We start from the raw sequence: 20728 nt of genomic DNA, 5'->3' as shown, positions 1-20728 counted from the left end.
ATGAATGAATGAAAGGGAGGGAGGGAGGGAGGACACAAACTTGGGCATTCAGCACTGCCCAGGGAAAACAAATGGGAGGCTGTCAGCACCTGGCCTGCCTTTGCAGTATGGAGAGAAAGCACCCAATTTTAAGAATTCCACCCAGGGGCGCCTGGGTGGCTCAGTCAGTTAAGCGTCCGGCTTTGGCTCAGGTCATGATCTCACGGCTCGCAAGTCTGAGCCCCGCTCAGGCTCTTTGCTGACAGCTCGGAGCCTGGAGCCTGCTTTGGATTCTGTGTCTCCCTTTCTCTCTCTCTCTCTCTGCCCCTCCCCCCACTTGCTCGCTCGCTCTCTCTGTCAAAAATAAATAAACATTGAAAAAAATTTAAAAAAAAAAAAAAAAGAATTTCACCCAAAGCAGGAACAAGTAGTATGGAGCAGGAGTAGCCATAGAAAAGGTCTAGGGGCACCTGGGTGGCTCAGTTGGTTAAGCGTCTGACTTCGGCTCAGGTCATGATCTCACGGCTCGTGGGTTCAAGCCCCGCGTCGGGCTCTGTGCCGACAGCTCAGAGCCTGGAGCCTGCTTCGGATTCTGTGTCTCCCTCTCTCTCTGCCCCTCCCCCACTTGCGCTCTGTCTCTCTCTCAAAAATAAATGAACTTAAAATAACATTTTAAAAACATAAAAAAGAAAAGGTCTAAGAAAGCCTCAGAATCCCTAACAGGATCGATGGAAGGTATTTCCCAAAGCCAGTCAGTAAGACTGGAAGAGGTGACTGCTTCTTCCAATGCAAAGACAGCAATGCCAGGATTCAAGAGACATGGAAAGTCAAGGAAACAGGACACCGCAAGTGGAACACAATGACTTTCTAGTAACTAGTAACTGACCACAAAGAAATGGAAACTGCTATTTACCTCACAAAGAATTCGAAACGGTTGGGCTTTTTTTTTTTTAATTTTTTTAACATTTATTCATCTTTCAGAGACAGAGACAGAGCATGAGCGGGGAAGGGGCAGAGACAGGGAGGCACAGAATCCAAAGCAGGCTCCAGGCTCTGAGCTGTCAGCACAGAGCCCGACACGGGGCTTGAACTCACAGACTGTGAGATCATGACCTGAGCCGAAGTCAGACACCCAACTGACTGAGCCAACCAGGTGCCCCGAAATGGTTGTTTTAAAGAAGCTCCATGAGCTACAAGAAAACACAGAAAGACAATTCAATGAACTCAGGGAAACAATACACTATCAAAGTGAAAAGTTTGACAGAGAAATAGGGATCATAAAAGCCAAACAGAAATTGCAGAGCTGAAGAAGTGAATGAATGAAGTGAAAAAAATGGAATAGAGAGCATCAGTGGCAGACATGATCAAGCAAAGACTCTGTAAAGTGGTAGACAAGTCAGTCAAAATTATCTAATCAGAGGAGAAAGAAGAAAAAAGAAAGAAAAAGAGTTAAAAAGTTTTTTTTAGGTTTATTTATTTGAGAGAGAGAAAGCACACGTGGGTGTTGGGCAGAGAGAGGGGAGAGAGAGAATCCCAAGCAGGCTCCACACTGTTAGCACAGAGCCCGATGGGGGCTCAAACCCATGAACTGTGAGATCATGACCCGAGCTGAAACCAAGAGTCAGACACTTAACTGACGGAGCCACCCAGACGCCCCCCAAAAAGAGTTTTAAAAACTAAATTGTGAGGGGCACCTGGCTGGCTTAGTTTGAGGAGCATGCAACTCTTCATCTTGGGGTCATGAGTTCAAGCCCCACATTGGGGGTAGAGATTGATTTAAAATAAAATTAAAAATTAGAAAAAAAAAAAAACACCTTAAAAGCCTAACCTGTGAACAACGGGATGCCATCAAAACAAAACAAAAAAATGCATCATTGGAGTAACAGAGAGGGAGAAAAGACCAAAAAGCGTATTTAACAAAATAATGGCTGAGAATTTCCCAAATCTGGGGAGAGATTCACGCATCCAAGTTCATGAAGCTCCTAACCAACCCCCCAAAATTTCAACCCAAAGAAATGTTCTCCAAGATACATTATAATAAAACTGCCTAAAATCAAAGATCAAGAGAATTTTAAAAGCAGCAAGGGGAAAAAAACTCCTCACAAATAAGGGAAATTGCCTAAGTCTATGGTGGATTTTTCAGTTTAAACTTTGCAAGCCACAAGAGAATGAGATGACATATTCTACGTTCTGGGGGGAAAACAATCTGCCAAGCAAGAGTACTTTACCCAGCACAGGTGTCCCTCAGAAAAGAGTGAGATAAAGACTTTTTCCTAGACAAACAAAACTGAGGGAGTTGAGCACCAGTAGATCTGCCTTCAAGAAATGCTGAAAAGAGTATTTCTTTTTTGTTGTTGTTAAGTTTTATTTATTTATTTTTAGAGACAGAGTACAAGTGGGCGAGGGGCAGAGACAGAGGGAGAGAGAGAATCCCAAGCAGGCTCTGTGCTGTCAGCACAGAGTCCGACTCCAGGCTCGAAATCAGCAACCGTGAGATCCTGACCTGAGCTGAAATCAAGAGTCAGATCCTTAACCGACTAGCCACCCAAGTGCCCCGCTTTCACTCATGTTAACTAAACTCAGTGCAGTAGCTGTTTGACAATTTATGTAAGTCAAATCATTATGCTGTACACCTTAAGCTTCTAGAGTGATGTACGTCAATTATATCTCAGGAAAAGTGGGGGGGGGGGGAATGTAACTATCTTGAGACAGACAGAAATGGAGACACAATATACCAACACCTATGGGATGGCAGCAAAAGCCGTTCTAAGAGGGAATGTGATAAAAGCCAACATTAAGAAAGTAGGATCTCAAGTAAACAAACTAACTTTACACCATAAGGAACAAGAAAAAGATGAACAAACTAAGCTCGAAGTTGGCAGAAGGAAGAAAATAACAAAGATCAGTACAGAAATGAGTGAAATGGAGACTAGAAGGACAATACAAAAAAAAAAATCAATGAAACTAAGAGTTGGTTTTTCGGAAAACAGACACAACGGACAAACCTTTAGCTGAACTAATCAAGAAAAAAAAAAAGAGGACTCAAATAAGCAGAAGTATAAATGAATGAAAAGGCATTACAACTGACACCAGGAGAACACTGTGGTTCTTAAAAGACTACTATGAACAAGTATATGCCAACAATTTGAGTAACCTAAAAGAAATTAATAAATTCCTAGAAACATACAACCTACCAAGACTTAATCGTGAAGAAAGAGAAACGATGAAGAGACCAATAATGACCTGATGGTTTCACTGGTGAATCCTAGCAAACATTGAAAGAAGGATTAACACCCATCCCTCTCAAATTCTTCCAAAAATCTGAAGGAGAGGGAATTATTTCCGAACTCATTTTACAAGGCCAGTGTTACCCTGATACCAAAACCAGACAAGGACACTAACAGAAAATTACAGATCAATATCCCTGATGAAACAGATGCAAAAAATCCTCAACAAAACATCAGCAAGTTGAATTCAACAACACATAAAAAGCGGGCACCCGGGTGGTTCAGTCAATTCAGCCTCTGACTCTTGATCTTGGGTCATGTCACAGTCTCACGGATCGTGAGTTCGAGCCATACATCTGGCTCTGTGCTGACAGCACAGGACCTGTTTGGGATTCTCTCTCTCTCTGCCCCTTCCCACTCACACACTCTCTCTAAATAAATAAATAAACTTAAAAAAAAAAACACATAAAAAGACCACACACTATGACCAAATAGGATTTTTTTTTTAGGTTTTATTTAAGTAATCTCTACACCCCACGCAGGACTCGAACCCATGACCCCAAGATCAAGAGTTGCGTGGTCTTTCAGCTGAGCCAGCAAGGCGCCCCAGATGGGATTTATTTTTGCACTGCAAAGGTGGTTCAACATACACGAGTAAAAGATGTGATACACCACATTAACAAAATGAAGGACAAAAAAGGGTAGATATACATACTTACACACACACACACACACACACACACACGCAGAGAGAGATTTCTAAGAGAACCTCTGGTAGGAATGGTGGTTCAACAGGGACACAGGTATCAAGACAATGTGGAGGTCCTCTCGCGGAGGACTTAAACGGATAATTCTGAAAAGAGCCGTTTCCGTCTTGCAAGATGCCATGCAGTGTGGTTTCCGGAGCCAAGAGACTGAGACGGAGACTGAGACACCCTTAGAACACATTTGTGAAATGTGGTCTTAATTTTCTGTGGCTCTTTCCTCTTATTTTTTTTTTTTCAACGTTTTTTTTTTTTTAATTTATTTTTGGGACAGAGAGAGACAGAGCATGAACGGGGGAGGGGCAGAGAGAGAGGGAGACACAGAATCGGAAACAGGCTCTAGGCTCCGAGCCATCAGCCCAGAGCCTGACGCGGGGCTCGAACTCACGGACCGCGAGATCGTGACCTGGCTGAAGTCGGACGCTTAACCGACTGCGCCACCCAGGCGCCCCTCTTTCCTCTTATTTTCATGGGAAATGTATTTGTGGTAGAATTCTGTGTAGGGAAGATACAGGCAGTTCCTTTACTCGACACATTTGTTGATCTGTCAACAGTGTGTAATGCCAAGTAAACCAGACCAAGCAGATTCACAGCGTGGTGGAAAGACAAAAGACGCTGACAGGCCATCTGCGAAATTACATACAATGAAGACAGTGGAGGCGGTGACAATGGGGGGGAGGGGCTCTCAAGGTAGGGCAGGAGAGGGAATCTGGAGGACCAAGGGCTTTTTCGTTCTGAGGAACAGGTGAGAGAACATTCTGGGCAGAGGAAGCAGCAAGTGAGGAGGCTCTCAGATGAAAAAGGAAGACTGGACATCAGGAGAACTAAGAGGAGGCCAAAGACACTGCTGAGGCACATGATTAGGCAGGGCCTTCTAGGATGATGAAGGGTTTGCCTGATTTCCAAAAGGCAATGGGACACCAGTAAAGGCGTTCAGGTGGAGTGAAGCGGCCATTCTGGCTGCCGTGCGGGGGTCAGATGTGAGGAGTAGAGTATTGTCAGTGTGAATGGGTTCAAGGAGCCTTTGCAATTATTGAGGCAGTTGTGCATGGCTTGTTTGAATCCAGTGGCAGAGGTAACAAGGAGGAAGTGCTAGCGGACTCAGAAAGAATTAGCACTGAAGAAAAAAGGGGGCACCTGGGTGGCTCAGTCGGTTGAGCGTCCGACTTCGGCTCGGGTCATGATCTCACGGCTCGTGAGTTCAAGCCCCGCGTCGGGCTCTGTGCTGACAGCTCGGAGCCTGGAGCCTGCTTCCGATTCTGTGTCTCCCTGTCTCTCTGTCCCTTCCCTGCTCTCGAGCTCTCGCTCAAAAAGAAATAAACATTAAAAAAGACAAGGACTCATGTCGCAGCTTAACTTAATAGAGAAATTTGTAGTATTTGCAGGTTATCACAAACTTTGTTTGTTTGCTATAATAGCAGCAAACATTTACCAAACCACTAGGTTCTTGGCTGCAGGAGTCCTCATTATCAGGGTTCATTATCTGAGTCTTGCAATTACCAGATTGCATGGGGAAATAAAAGCTGTTGTCACAAAAATATTAAACTGACCCTTAATGCAGTAGTCCCCACCAGCACATATGTCCCTGTTTACCACTAGTGTGAATCCTCTCTCATCACAGAAACTTCCTTATAGGCCAGCCTCTCTGTGACCCTCTGATGCAAGGTGAAATTGCAGATCTTACAAAAGACGCTTGGTTACAAAAAGTCTTTGAAAGCGAAGTGGGGGGGAGGGGTGGGGAAAGTGATGGAATCCCACCCAAATCCCTTGACCAACTGGGATCTGACAGAGACAGACCAGTTAACTTTTTTTTTAAGTTTATTTATTTATTTTGAGAGAGAGAGAGAGACAGTATGAGTGGGAAGGGGCAAAGAGAGAGAGAAAGGAGAGAGAGAGAATTCCAAGCAGGCTCCTTGCTGTCAGCATGGAGCCCAATGTGGGGCTCGAACTCATGAATCTTGAGATCATGACCGGAGCCAAAGTCAGAGACTCAACTGAATGAGCCGCCCAGGCACCCTGACTAGTTAACTTTTGAATAAACTATCATCCACAAGGATAATGGCATGACGAGCCTTCAAAAAGGTATGATACAGAGATCAAAGGAGTAAGAGAGGTCTCTGGGGACCTCGTCAGCGCCCTAGAATAATTTTTCAAAAATTAACTTTACGACTTAGGTTATAAAAGCTAGACGTGAAATAGTTTTGTAGGAAAAATTCTAATCTATCACCCTCCTCCCCCACCAAAAAAACCATCATTTGATTCACTGTTTATTTGAAGAATGAATCTCATACTGCTGTTATAGTCTGAATTTTGTTCAGTTAAAGATAGGCCTATTTTTAAAATAAAGGTTTTTTCCCCCGATTTTTTTATGGTGGTAAAATACAAATAACATAAAATTTGCCACCTTATCTGTTTAAAAGTGTACAGTTCAGTGACATTAAGTACATGCATGCTGCTGTGTGACCATCACCAAACAAAAAAAGAGAGGGGGGATAAAATTATATGATCATCTCAACAGATAACAGAAAAAGCATTTGACAAAATTCAACACTCTTCCATGGTTTAAAAAAAAAACAAAAACAACTCTCTGGGCACCTGGGTGGCTCGGCTCATTAAATGTGTTTTTTTTTTTCAACGTTTTATTCATTTTTTGAGAGAGAGAGACAGACAGATTGCAAGTGGGGGAGGGCCAGAGAGAGAGGGAGACACAGAATCCAAAGCAGGCTCCAGGCTCGGAGCTGTCAGCACAGAGCCCGATGTGGGGCTTGAACTCATGAACCACGAGATCATGACCTGAGCCGAAGTCTGACGCTTAACCGACTGAGCCACCCAACGGACCCCAAGTATCCAACTCTTGATTTTGGCGCAGGTCATGATCTCACAGTTCATGGGTTCGAGCCCTGCATAGGGCTCTGCATTGACAGTGCAGAGCCTGCTTGGGATTCTCTCCCTCCCTCTTTCTTTGCCCCTTCCCCACCCCCTTTCTCTGAAAATGAATAAATAAACTTAAAACTCTCAACACATTAGGAATAGAGGGAATATACCTCAACATAATGAAGGCTGTAAATTACAATCCCAGGGATAACATCCCATTCAACAGTGAAAGGTTGAAAGCTCCTAAGATCAGGATCATGAGAAGGATGCTCACTCTTACCACTTCATTTCAACATAGTACCAGAAGTCCTAGCCAGAGCAATTAGGCAAGAAAAAGAAATAACGGGCATCCAAACCAGAAAGGAACAAATAAAATGATCTCTGTGGATGCCATGACCTCATATATAGAAAACCCTTTTCTTCATTTCTACCAATACAACTAATCACTACATGTCTATTTTGTGTACTTAAAGCTATCTGCAGTAGACCCTTCAACAACACGGATTTGAACTGCACGGGCCTACCTACGTGTGGATTTTTTTTATAGTACTATAAAATTTATACAGTACTATAAATTTTTTTACAGACATTATAAATGTCTTTTCTGTTCTTCATGATTTTCTTTTTTTCTACTTTAAAAAATTGTTTTAATGTTTATTTATTTTTGAGAGAGAGAGAGCACAAGCAGAGGAGGGGTAGAGAGAGAGGGAGACACAGAATCTGAAGCAGGCTCCAGGCTCTGAGCTGTCAGCCCAGAGCCCAATGTGGGGTTCGAACTCACAAACCACGAGATCATGACCTGAGCTGGGGTCGGACGCTTACCCATTGAGCCACCCAGGCGCCTTCTTCTTCATGATTTTTTTAAATGACATTTTCCTGTCTCTAGCTTATTTTATTGTAAGAATACAGTCTATAATACAATGAACATACAACATATGTGTTACCTGTTTATGTTATGAGTAAGGTTTCTCAGTCAACCACAGGCTATTAGTAGTCAAGGTTTGGGGACATAAAAGTTATACATGATTTTTGACTGCACAGGGGGTTGGCATCTCACCCCTGCATTGTTCAAGGGGCAAGTGTAGTTACATTCTGGAACTGAGTCTTTTTTTCTTTTCTAAGTTTATTTACTTATTTTGAGAGAGGGAGAGCGCACAAGCAGGGGAGGGGCAGAGAGAGACGGGGAGAGAATCCCAAGCAGGCTTACCAACTGCGAGATCGCGACCTCAGCTGAAACCAAGAGTCAGACGCTTAACTGACCGAGCCACGAGCCAGCCCGGGAACTGAGTACTAAAAAGCCAGTCTTCAGAATTTTTAAAGGAGGAAGCCATAAAGGAAGTAGAGCCACAGGGGGAAAGATTGCATTCTGCACTAGAAATCGGTTAAAAATCTCTTTCAATAGGGGCCCCTGGGTGGCTCAGTCAGTTAAGTGTCCCACTTCCACTCAGATCATGATCTCACAGTTCACGAGTTCAAGCCCCGTGTTGGGCTCTGTCCTGACAGCTCAGAGCCTGGAGCCTGCCTGGGATTCTGTGTCTCCCCTCTCTCTGCCCTTCCCCCACTCACACTCGGTCTCTCTCTCTCTCTCTCACAAGTAAACATTAAAAAATATTTTTTTTTAAATCCCTTTTGGTAAGGTGGTTCTCTTTTGGTCAATTTATTCTATCCTTGCAGTGTTATTTCAACAAAGTGGTCCTGGGCATAATCCAAGCATTCATAAACGGTTGCTACGTCCTGTTTCAGCAAGAAACTTGTAATTGTGCATAGCTTTCTTATATTAATATCTTACTGCTTTGGCGGTAATGGCAAAAATAGAATTTCTGTATTCTTAAGTACCATAAATGTTTGGTTTTGTTTTTTTAAGGAAACATTTTCCATCTGATGAAATACAAAGCCCAAGTTTCTGCTAGTATTCATACTTGAACCAATATATTGAGGCTTGCTTCACTTAAATAAATATACGAATGAGGCCGCCAGTCGGTTGACTACACTGATCTGGAGGCTGAGGACCCAAGTCTGTGGTCCCAGGGACACCTGATGGACAGAAGTGCAGTGTGACCCCCTACCCGCCCGCAGGCCCCGGCAGAGGTCTGTCCCTGCCACCTCCTCCGGTCAGCTGCAAGTAACACTGACCCAGGAGGCATTTTGTTGAGCAAATCTGAGAAACCGTGAAAGACCGTATCACGGGTACTTTCCTATTGTTTTCACAGCCCACGAATCGGAATCTATGTTCTATAAAGGTTGACACAGATTCACATGGATTCTTGATCAGTTACCACCACCAGCATTTGGGAGAAACAGAAACTCTCTTCTCCAGAAATAGGGACCCGCTGGGCTCATGTTTTTTAAATAGAGTGTTTTTTCCTTCATGAAAATGAGGCCCAGATGCTCACAGGGCGTCTCCCACACTGCTGGTAAATCGGGGAAGAGCCAGAAGAGGCTGCAGGGATGTTGCTTCTCCCCAGGGACTCAGCGCCTCCTTCTGGTGAGAGATTTAAAGAACACCAGGCAGGACCAGGGAGAGGCCTGCTGGCCGGTCTGGGAGCAACCCCACCTGGGTTCTGAGTGTCTGGTTCTTCCTTTCCTTTATAAGAAATAGAGAAATCTGGGGCATCCGGGTGGCTCAACTGGTTGAGCACCCAACTTGGGCTCAGGTCATGATTTCGCAGTTTATGAGCTCGAGTCCCACACTGGGCTCTCTGCTGTCAGTGCGGAGCCTCCTTCCGATCCTCTCTCCCTCTCTCTCTCTGCACCTCCCCTGCTCATGTTCTCTCTCTCAATTAAAAATAAATAAGCATTAAAAAAAAAAAAAAAGAAATAGAGAAATCCTACAGAAATACACAAGTAAATCACAATGTGAGGAAAGCTTCCAGGAAGGTTTGAGTGCTGAGACCTACCTTTCCCAAATTTTTATAAGCTTACGCGTTACAAAAATGAGTACACAACAGAATAGAAACATGGGGAGAAATATCCTTAGAATAGGAAGGCCTCTCCTGGGAGCTGACTAGCTTTTAAAAGCTAGATCCGGACGACAATCCAAACCAGAGACTATGACTCAGGGGAAGGGAAATAGGTCCCAGAGAAAGGGATTCCTTAAGTCACTGACTTGCCTCTGAATGTGGTTTAGATCCTTCCATTGTTTGATTAGATTTTTCTCTCCGTTTTCCCAAGTGTTTAGAACTTGAGTGGATTGAGAAAGGGGGGAGGCAGGGAGTAAGATTCCAAAACCCCTTAACCCAAGCTTGCGGGGACAGTGCAGAGCCGGCTTGGGATTCTCTTTCTCTCCCTCTCTCTCTGCCCCTCCCCTGCTCACACTATGTCTCTCTCAAAATAAATAAATAAACTTTAAAAAAAAATCTTTTAAGTGTTAAAAGAGAAAATTATAGCTTTGAGTTATACTTCATTAAATATTAATGTGATCTTCCTTGCTTTGCTTTATATTACATTTACCCCATGTATCTGTATTTATAGCTATGTATTCAGCTTTCTTTGTCTTTTTTTAAACAACCAGAGATATTTCACAGAATTTGTTTTATTCACATATTGTGATAACCAATGTGTCTGGTCTTATTTAAGGCATTTAACTTTTTTTCTACATAGTATGATTTTTCTTGTTTTTTTTTTTTTAATGTACTTACTTTTCTTGAATAGACCGTATCTGTGGGTCTGTGTGTGCACGCGTGTGCTCACACAAATGCACACGTCTTTTACCTTTTTTCTCCACTATGATTATTTGGAAACATACTATCTGTTCTTTTATTCCGTGGGTTTGCTATATACAAATGCCTCACAAAGGTAATAAAATACAGTTCTCCCTTTCTTTATCAATAGAAAATGGAACAGTAGCTATACCTCTTTCCTGACCTGCACCCATAATCTCAAACCCCAATATCAAGCTTTAAAATTGGAAAACTTTGGGGGCGACTGGGTGGCTCAGTTGGTGAAGCGTCCGACTTCAGCTCAGGTCACGATCTCACGGTCCGTGAGTTCGAGCCCCGCGTCGGGCCCTGGGCTGATGGCTCAGAGCCTGGAGCCTGCTTCCGATTCTGTGTCTCCCTCTCTCTCTGCCCCTCCCCCGTTCATGCTCTGTCTCTCTCTGTCTCAAAAATAAATAAACATTAAAGAAAAATTTTAAAAAAATTGGAAAACTTTGCAGTTATATTTACTATTTTAATTTATCCCAATATTTCAGTATTCTGTTTTTGAACATCTAATGATCAACACACTGATGTTCTGTAACCCATCAGTATCAGGCACCGTGATAAATTGGGGTCAATTCTCAGCTTCAAGGACTGCCCACCACTAGACAATCTGCCTGTGTTTCTTTTTTTTTTTAAGATTTTACTTTATTAAAAAAAATTTTTTTAATGTTTATTTTTCAGAGAGAGAGAGAGAGAGAGAGAGAGTCAGAGCACGAGCAGGGGAGGAGGAAAGACAGAGAGACACAGAATCCGAAGCAGGCTCCAGGCTCTGAGCTGTCAGCGCAGAGCCTGATGTGGGGCTCAAACCCACAGACCGCAAGATCATGACCTGAGCTGAAGTCCAATGCTCAACCCACTGAGCCACCCAGGAGCCCCTTAAGATTTTATTTTTAAGTAATCTTTACACCCCATGTGGGGCTCGAACCCACAACCCCCAGATCAAGAGTCGCACGCCCCACCAACCGAGCCGACCGACCGAGCCAGCCCCTGACTGTAAGTTTCCTAATTCACACAACTGAAGAGTGGTTTTGCATGGAGTCCAAAAGCAAGATGTGTAAGGACCCGTCCTCCCATCCTAACCTCCGGAAGGCTTACAGCAACTTGTGGAGTCCAAAACAATTCTGTGACACAGCAGGAATGTGTGAGATTAGCATAATAACAAGATGAACCAAATTGTAAGAAATTCAATTAAGCATCCAACCACCCACCTCCAGCATCCGCTCAGGGTGTGGCCTCCCCCCACCCCCCCAAGTCCAACATCAACTTTTTCTCGTTTTAAGCCTTGCAAGTGACATACCTCTGTTTCTTGGTTTGTCTGTAAGGCTCCCTTCTTCCTTCTCATTTTTATGAGCTATTTGTAATTTTTTTTTAGGAGTAATGACATTTATGACCATTTCCCCCCTACCTTTGTTTTTTCTCTATTTTTTTTCACCCAGGCAAAGCAATACAATGTCCTACACCTTCAGTTAGTTTAGCTCATTAAAGTCCGTTTGGGATGCCTGGGTGGCTCAGTTGTTAAGCATCTGACTTCAGCTCAGGTCATGATCTCAGTTGGTGAGTCCGAGTCCCCCGTCGTCGTTTGAGCATGAGCCCTGCATCGGGTGAGCTCCAGGCCTGCATCGGGTAAAAACACGGGCCCCGGGTGAGCCCCCCTACCCTCTCTCCCTCCTTCTCTCTCTCTCTGCCCCTCGTTCACTTGCGCCCTCTCTCTCTCAAACCAATCAATCGATCAATAAATAAAGTCAGTTTGGGAAACCAATTTTTATTCAGCAAGATCTTTCTTTTTTTACGCCGTCTATAAATGTTACTGGACTAGTTATATCTTTGGGGCAGAGACTCATTAGGCTACTTGCTGGTGCTGAGCTGGCCTGTTTTACTTGCCACTTGCTCCCGCATTTAGATAAAAATAAGCTCTGATGAATTTTTCCCCGTGGCATGACATTTCTCTCTCAAGAGTCTTTGCAGAACACTTGTCCTGGTCATAATCCAGCATCAGCTACCTTCTATTTGCGCGCGGTCTCGAATTTCTGGCTCATCACGGGCTTTTTTCGGTCTCGGATTTTGAAACATCTGTTCTGGTTTATTTATGCTCATGGACCAATGCACCATTCCAAACCAGCAGAGAGCTTCTCTGAGCACAGGGAGGGATTGTGCTTCCCAAGCTTCCCGACCACGTGAGGCAGATGAGGGGGATGAAGATCGCAGACGGCATCTCCCCCTCGGGTTTCTGCCCCTCCCGAACCCTAGATTCACACCTGAGCTCCCTCCATCCTGAATGATGCTCCTGGCCAATCTCGTTCTAGGGCCAGATCTGAAAGCTCCGGGTTATTTTAGGTTTTGTTTTTCTCCGTCCTTTCTTTTTCCCTTTCCTTGTTGGAACTTAATATTCTCTTAATGAAATTCATCTCACATTTGTTGTTGTTCTTCCCCTGTAAATTTCCAGCTTCCAGACACGGGATGGATAGTAGTAATTCCAGTCATGTCCTAGGAAATGCTGAATGAGGACCCGTAGCAGGGCAATAAGATGAGTTCAAGGCCAGCCATGATAAATGAGAGTAACTTATTATTTTTTTATTGAAATGTTTATGTATTTATTTTTGAGAGAGAGAGAGAGAGGACAGAGGATCGGAAGAATTCTCTGCGCTGACGGCAGTGAGCTGATGTGGGCGGGGCTTGAACTCAGGAAATATGAGATCATAACCTGGGCTGAAGTCTGACGCCCAATCAACTAAGCCAGCCAGGTACCCTATAGCTCTTGTTTTTAGGAATGGGCCTAACATTTACTATCAGGACGCAGACACCTGTCAGTTTCTCTGACCGGAGCTGCTCCTCCCTGGTCCCTGCTCAAAGCAGCCCCTGCGCCTCACCCAATGCCCACCAGGGGCACTCTGGTCCCATTCGTCCAGTCCAGACCCACTACCTGTGACTTGGGCTCACCCCTTGCCAGAGCCTCTCACCGTAAGGGATGTGTCCCTCTCCCACATCATCTGTGAAGTCGACATAGGCACCTGGAACCTCGAGACTGGGATGGGAATTTTACTCAGTTGGATCCAAGGGATTCAGGGTGCCCATGCTGAAAACGTGCGGGTGAACACACACACACACACACACACACACACACACACACACACACACTCGCCCCTGTCTCACAGATTCTGGATTCTAGAATATGGGAGCCAGATCTCCCTTTATATACCTTCTCAGCACACCCATGATAGTATTAACCTCTAGCCCATACCTGGCAGAGAAATGAATCTGAGGAGGAGGAGGAGGAGGTGAAGACCACCCACTCCCTTTTAAGAGGGAGGTATGGGCAGATCAGCTAGAGATTGTGGCCTCCATGACACTGGTCATGGGGAAGCAAGAGGGATTTGGTGGCCTTGTCCTCCCCCAATACCTACACAGCATCCCACCAAGGCTGCCCCCCCCCCACCCGGGGCAAATCTAGACTGAGGAGGGGTTCTCCACTTAAAAGAGACACAGGTCCTGACCTCCCAAGAATCCTTCTCCATTTCTGCCCTAAACAGACGTCAAGCAGGGATGCTCATCTGTGACAAACCCCACCCCTGGAGGAGGGGACAGCGAGTGACCTTCATCTTAACCATGAAGTAATTCTGGGAGCCTAAGGCTGGGGCGGCATCGCTTGGAGCAGACTGTGGATGAAGTTTACACAGTGCTGCATGGAGTCAGAACTCGTCCCCCCATCTCATGTGTGGCTGGCACAACACTAGGTGAGTGCCCATCGGGGACACTGGAGGAGACAGAGCTGGTGTGGCCCAAGCAGCAGGGCAGGTGGGTCCCAGCCTGGGCCCTCTGGGAGCCACACCCCACCCCGAGTTTCCTGGTCCCTTTTGGACTCACCTAGGGCTCCAAGTGGGCAGACGAGGGTGAGGGTCTAGACAACAAACGAGAGCCAGTGGGAGAGGAGAGGGATGGGGGGGGGGGGGTCGATGGGGCAGCCGCAGGTCCACCTGGGAGCCCAGCCTGAGGCAGGGGAAGGCTGTGGGGGTCTCTGTCCTCACTGAGGCTCAGGGAAAGGTTAAGAGCAGATCCAGGATGAAATCAAGTCCCCTGTGTTCAGGTGCCTTGGGATATAGGTCTCTGGCTGGAGAGGGGATGCATCTCTTGGGAGAGATGGGTTTAGTGTTTTCAGGAATGTGGGTATTTCCTGGGTAGGAGGAACGGGAAGAGGGTTCTTTAGATCAGGCGGCTCAGATGCAGTCAGGCTATAAAGGGGGCTGAGCTCACACGTGTTGCATTATGTATATGACCAACAGTAGTATTTAGGGAATTAGGGGGCTCCCAGCTGGCTCAGTTGGAAGGGTGGAGGAGTGTGAGACTCGTGATCTCAGGGTCGTGGGTTCGAGACCCATGTTGGGTATAGAGATTACTACATAAGAAATAAATAAACTTAAAAAAATTTTCAGAGGGTTAGGTTTGGAGTGGGAACCAAGAGAGGTATGGCACCGGGCACGAGTTTGGAAACTGAAGCAGGGATGTGGATGGGGCTGGGCCTGGGGGCGTGGAACGGGTGTCACTATGATGGAGGGAGTCTTCACTCCCCTCGTAGCCCAGGATGGAAATCGTTGAGAAGCTCAACCTAGGGTAGGGCCATGCTGCAGTCCGCCGAAGTCTGGAGCGGCCCAGGAAGCGAGCAATGAGTCAGTCTTGAGTAGCTCACACCTAAGGGCAGACCAGCCAATCAGTCCCCTCCTAAGGAAACTATGTGCTTGCCGGTGATTCTCAAACAGTCTGCTGGGGAGCTTAGGAGTGGCCTGATCTGAACTGCCCAATCAGGTGAGTAAAGGCTGGGCCGGCTGGCTGCAAAACATTCCAGTCCCGATCATTCTCTTTCATTGGCCTACAGCCTCTTCAGAAGCGATGATACCACGAAGGTGTATCTTAGGTAAGGAGGACCCCAAATCTCACCCCATCCCCCACGCAGTTCCCACACCCCAACGTCATCCCAGTCTCCTCCCCACCCCTGGCCAACTCGGAAGCATCTGTGACAAACAGCTCCATTCTTTTTTTTTTTTTTTTAAATGTTTATTTATTTTTGAGACAGAGAGAGACAGAGCATGAACGGGGGAGGGTCAGAGAGAGAGGGAGACACAGAATCAGAAGCAGGCTCCAGGCTCTGAGCAGTCAGCACAGAGCCCGATGCGGGGCTCGAACTCACGGACCGTGAGATCGTGACCTGAGCCGAAGTCGGACGCTTAACCGACCGAGCCACCAAGGCGCCCCAAACAGCTCCATTCTTTAACAAACCATAAACCTTCTGTCTGTCTGGGAGCCCAGTCTCCCCTTAACACTCGTCCCCCAGAAAGCCTCAGCAGCTCACAACCTGTTTGAGCTAGATGCCTTGCAGGGATAGCCCCAAACCAAATTCTGCACCTTTATTATTATTTTTAATGTTTATTTATTTATCTTGAGGGGGGAGGGGCAGAGAGAGAGAGAGAGAAAGAGGGAGAGAGAGGATCCGCGCTGTCAGCACAGAGCCGAGGTGGGGCTCGAACCCACGAACCATGAGATCATGACCTGAGTTGAAATCAAGGGTTGATCGCTTAACTAAGCCACCCAGGTGCCACCCCCCAAAATCCGTACCTTTAAACCATCCTAACCTGGCCTTCTTCCCTACTCATCTGCCTTCCCTGAGGATCCCACGGCCATTTTCCCCACCCCACTTTCCTCCTTGAGATATAATGATTTATAAGAAATCCGTATTTGATCATTCAGATAACCGAAAAGTATCTCATGTACATTTGGTCTTCACAAATTCCTGAAAATGACTCAGAGCCATAAAGGTGAAAGGAAGGCGACTTTTGAACCCCACTGAAGCATGGGAGCTGGTAGCCAGGAGGACCAAGCAGGCAGACGAAGGAGGGGAACATTCATTCCCACCTTCCCCACCTCCTGGGAGGGGAGAAGGGCCAGAGACCGAATCGGCCAATGGCCAATGATTAATCGGTCATGATTATGCAATGAAGCCCCATAAAAAGCCAAAAGGACTGGGTTTGGAGGGCTTCCAGGTCCGTAAGCAGGTGGAGACTGGGGAGCATGGGATGCCTGGAGAGGCTCAGGAACCTTCCCCAGACCTTGCCAAGTGCATCTCTTCATCTGGCTGCTGATTCATATCCTTTATCAGAGCCTTTAATAAACCGGTAACATAAGCGGGGGTTCCCCCAAGTTCTGTGAGCTGCTCCAGCAAGCCGGACGAACCTCAGGAGGTCACTGGAACCTCCAATCTGCAGCCGGTGAGTCAGAGGCACAGGTGACAGCCCAGGTGGGATTGTGACTAGTGTCTGCGGTGAGGGGTGGGGGACAGTCTTGCGGGACTGAGCCCTTAGCCTGTTAGCTGATGCTATCTCTGGGGAGACAGTGTCAGGACTGAGTTGAATTCTCAGACACCCGCTGGTATCTGAGAATGGCCTAGTGTTGTGTGGGTGTGAGTTGGGAATTCCGACTGGAAAAGAGCCCACTTTATTTTTCCCGTAGGAGTTCCTGTCTGCGTAACAATTTTCTTCCTCCAGGGTTCAAAGGCAGTGGCAGGTAAGACCAAGGAGAGAGAATGGGGAGGGAGGAAGCTGCCCTGGGCATCTGTCCCTCCTTGGACGCCCACCATCGGTGTCTCCACCAGACGCCCCCATGGGCTCAGGTCTGTGGCTGTGCCAGCCCGCCCCTCGGTGTGGGGACCAGGTCTACGACCCCTTGCAGCACTGCTGTAGCGATGACACCATCCTGCCCCTGAACCGGACTCGCCAGTGTGGCCCCAACTGCACCTTCTGGCCCTGCCTGGAGCTCTGCTGTCCCGAGTCCTTTGGCCCCAAGAGGTTTGTTGTGAAGCTGAAGGTCCTGGGTACCCAGTCCCAGTGCCCTTCGTCACCCATCTCCAGGATCTGCCCCAGGTAAAGGCGCCAACTGCTCGCGGCTGAGGGAAGGAAGCAGGGATGAGGGACACAGAGGGTTCTAGGGGGATCCCCTTCCTGTTATTTTTATCTCCGGCCATTTCTGGAAACTTCCCACTCTTTTCCTTGTCTCTGTCTCATAATTTCCTAATTTTTCTCTCTCTGCAGCTGAAGGAGCTAGGCGAGCTCCTTACAAAAATGGAATGTTTTGCATTTGCCAGCACAGACCCGCACGTATCACCAGCTTCCCGCCCTCCCCCCCCCCCCCCACCCCCGCCACAGCCCCCTGCAGGGTTGGCAGGAAAACAGAGAAGCCAACTGACCTGACCTGCAACCTGCCTGCTGGTCCCTGTGCTGCCCATCTTTGAACGCTCAGAGACTCCCCCACGACCTTCAACTCCTTGTGCCTCAGTCCCTCACCTGTAAAATAAGCATGTTACCCACCTCCTTGATGGACGTTTTGAGGAAGACGCGCAGGATTTGAGTATTAGGGTGAGCAGGATGAGATGGAAACTCTTGAAAAATCTGCATGTGTATTTTGAAATGGAGACAAATAAAAAATACAAATTAGCCAAAGGCCTGTGTAATTTAGAAAGCTCCTTCTAGAATATCAGATGGCTTAACGTTGCATACGTGTATATATAACTGAAACTTCTCATTTTCTTATTTTTTAATCTCTTCTGAATCTGAATAAAGGAAACCTCATTTAAAATGGAGTCTGGGGTGGCCGGGGTGCCTCAGTCGGTTAAGCGCCCGACTTTGACTCAGGTCATGATCTCACAGTTTGTGAGTTCGAGCCCTGCATCGGGTTCTCTGCTGACAGCATGGAGTCTGCTTGGGGCTCTCTCTGTCCCTCTCTCTCTCTCTCTGCCCCTCCCCAACTTGCACGAGGACGCGCTCTCTCTCTCTCTCTCTCTCTCTCAAAATAAATAATTACACATAAAATAAAATATAAAATAAAATAAAATAAAATAAAATAAAATAAAATAAAATAAAATAAAATAAAATAAAATAAAATAAAATAAAATAAAATGTCAGAAGCCCAGAAGGGGAGGGGAGGAGAGGGGTAAACTTTCAAGCTATACCTCACAGAGTCCTTCGAAGAACCAACTGGAAGAAGCCCACCTCACTACCTCAGCAAGAGGAAGATTCTGTCCTGGCAACAGCCCAGCCAATGAGATGATCGCACCCCAGCCAAGCAGAAGATCGCAGCCCAGCCAATGAGAAGCCACTACACTCAGAACTCCCAGTTTACTCCAATGGGCTTTTCCTTACAACAGTCCCTCCCACCTCCCGGCTTTCGTCTCTAAACAGTGGTTCTCCCCTTTGTTTTCTAGACTTGCCTGTGGTTTTGCCATGGCTTGTGTGTGTCGAATTCCAATTCTCTGCTACTCCTGAAAAAAAAAAAAATTGGGGGGGGGGGCTGGTAAAATAACTGATAAGTTTTATTTCTAACGTCAACATTACATATCCAAATGAGATGAGGTCACTATCTCAGAACAGACACACCCATGTTCGCTGTGGCATTATTCGCAATAGCCAAGATATCCATATCCAACAACCGAAATGCCCAACAGATAAACGGATAAGGAAAATGTGGTATACATTATAGATACAATGGAATATCGTTCGGCCATAAAGAAGAGGAAATCTTGCCATTTGTGACAATATCGATGAACCAGGAGGGCGTTATGCTAAGTGAAAGAATCCAAACAGAGAAAGGCAAATACTGTACAATATCACTTATATGTAGAACATACAACAACAAAAAGGTGATTTCGCAGAAAAAGAGCATAGACAGAATGGTGGGTGCCACAGGGTGGGAAGGGGGAGAAATGAAGCGCTCTGTTTTAAGAATAAGTTCTGTGGAGGTGCCTGGATGGCTCAGTCTGTTAAGCATCCGACTCTAGGTTTTGGCTCAGGTCATGATCTCACGCTTTTGTGAGTTCAAGCCCCATGTCAGGCTCTCTGCTGGCAGCATGGAGCCTGCTTGGGATTCTCTGTCTCCTCTCTCTCTGACCCTCCCCCACTCGTGCTGTCTCTGTCTCTCTTAAAATAAATACATTAAAAAAAAAAAAAGAATAAGTTCTGTGGACCTCAGGAACAGTATGGTGATGATAGTTAATAATATGTATGGCAACATGTACTTGAGAGTTGCTAGGGACAGATCTTAAGCAGTCTCAAAACACACACACAAATGTTTGCTATATGAGGTGACAAGTGTGTTAATTATCTTTACCTTAGTTATCATTCCAAAACATAAATGTATATTGTGAAAATCAGTAATGACAAACCTCATTAAAATGGAGTTGGGAGGGGGCGCCTGGGTGGCTCAGTCGGTTAAGAATCAGACTTCAGCTCAGGTCACGATCTCACGGTCCGCGAGTTCGAGCCCCACGTCGGGCTCTGGGCTGATGGCTCAGAGCCTGGAGCTTGCTTCCGATTCTGTGTCTCCCTCTCTCTCTGCCCCTCCCCCGTTCATGCTGTGTCTCTCTCTGTCTCAAAAATAAATAAACGTTAAAAAAAATTTAAAAAAAAAAAAAGAAAAGAAAAAATAAAATAGAGTTGGCAGATGTGGGTAGGGGGAGCTCTCATGTCCTAGCACTCATCGTCAATTGCACACCCAACAGGAAGAAATGAACTTGACCTTGTATGGTCTTCACCTTGCATGTGGCTATTACTCTTCCACTCTGGCCCAAGGAAGTTGCTTTCCTCGGCACCCCCAGGCACCAGCTCCACTAATGAGAAGCCACCACACTTAGAACTCCCAGTTTCCTCCAAAGAAATTTTAATTCAGAAAGCCTTCTCGAGTTACCCCTTCTCTCCTTAAAAAAGTGTGCCTTGGGGCACCTGGGTGGCTCAGTTGGATAAGTGACCGCCTCTTGGTTTCAGCTCAGGTCATGACCTCACAGTCTGGGGTTCGAGCCCGGCGTCAAGCCCTGCACTGACAGTGTGCAGCCTGCTTGGGGTTCTCTCTCTCCCTCGCCCTCTGCCTCTCTCTCTCTCTCAAAATACATTAAATAAACTTTTTTTAAAAGTGCGCCTCTCCTTTGCTCCCTGGACTTGCCTGCGGCTTTGCCACAGCTTATCTCTCTGGGATTGCAATTCTCTTTTATTCCCCCCAATAAACCCATCCTTTGCTGGTAAAGTAACTGACAGCATCTACTTTTGAGGCTAACGACACCAAAAATGTTAACTTTGTGTGAGGTGATGAATGTGTTAAGTATCTTGATCTTGGTAATAATTCCGCACTACATTGTATATCAAATCATTGCGTT

The 20728-nt window shown here is 46.2% G+C and overlaps 1 protein-coding gene across 1 annotated transcript; it reads left to right on the top strand.

The window, feature by feature from the left end:
- The first annotated feature begins 15343 nt into the window (after window positions 1-15343).
- LOC109253201 (insulin growth factor-like family member 3) lies at window positions 15344-18026 on the top strand. The gene is made up of 3 exons (XM_053905507.1): window positions 15344-15451; window positions 17041-17094; window positions 17183-18026. Exons 1-3 carry the CDS (start codon window positions 15427-15429, stop codon window positions 17452-17454), a joined length of 351 nt encoding a protein of 116 aa, XP_053761482.1. The 5' UTR covers window positions 15344-15426; the 3' UTR covers window positions 17455-18026.
- Window positions 18027-20728: the final 2702 nt, after the last annotated feature.

Source organism: Panthera pardus, unplaced genomic scaffold (genome assembly GCF_024362965.1).
Source record: "Panthera pardus isolate Hobbes unplaced genomic scaffold, ASM2436296v1 HiC_scaffold_18, whole genome shotgun sequence".
NCBI lineage: Eukaryota > Metazoa > Chordata > Mammalia > Carnivora > Felidae > Panthera > Panthera pardus.
This window is presented reverse-complemented; position numbering and strand designations above follow the sequence as displayed.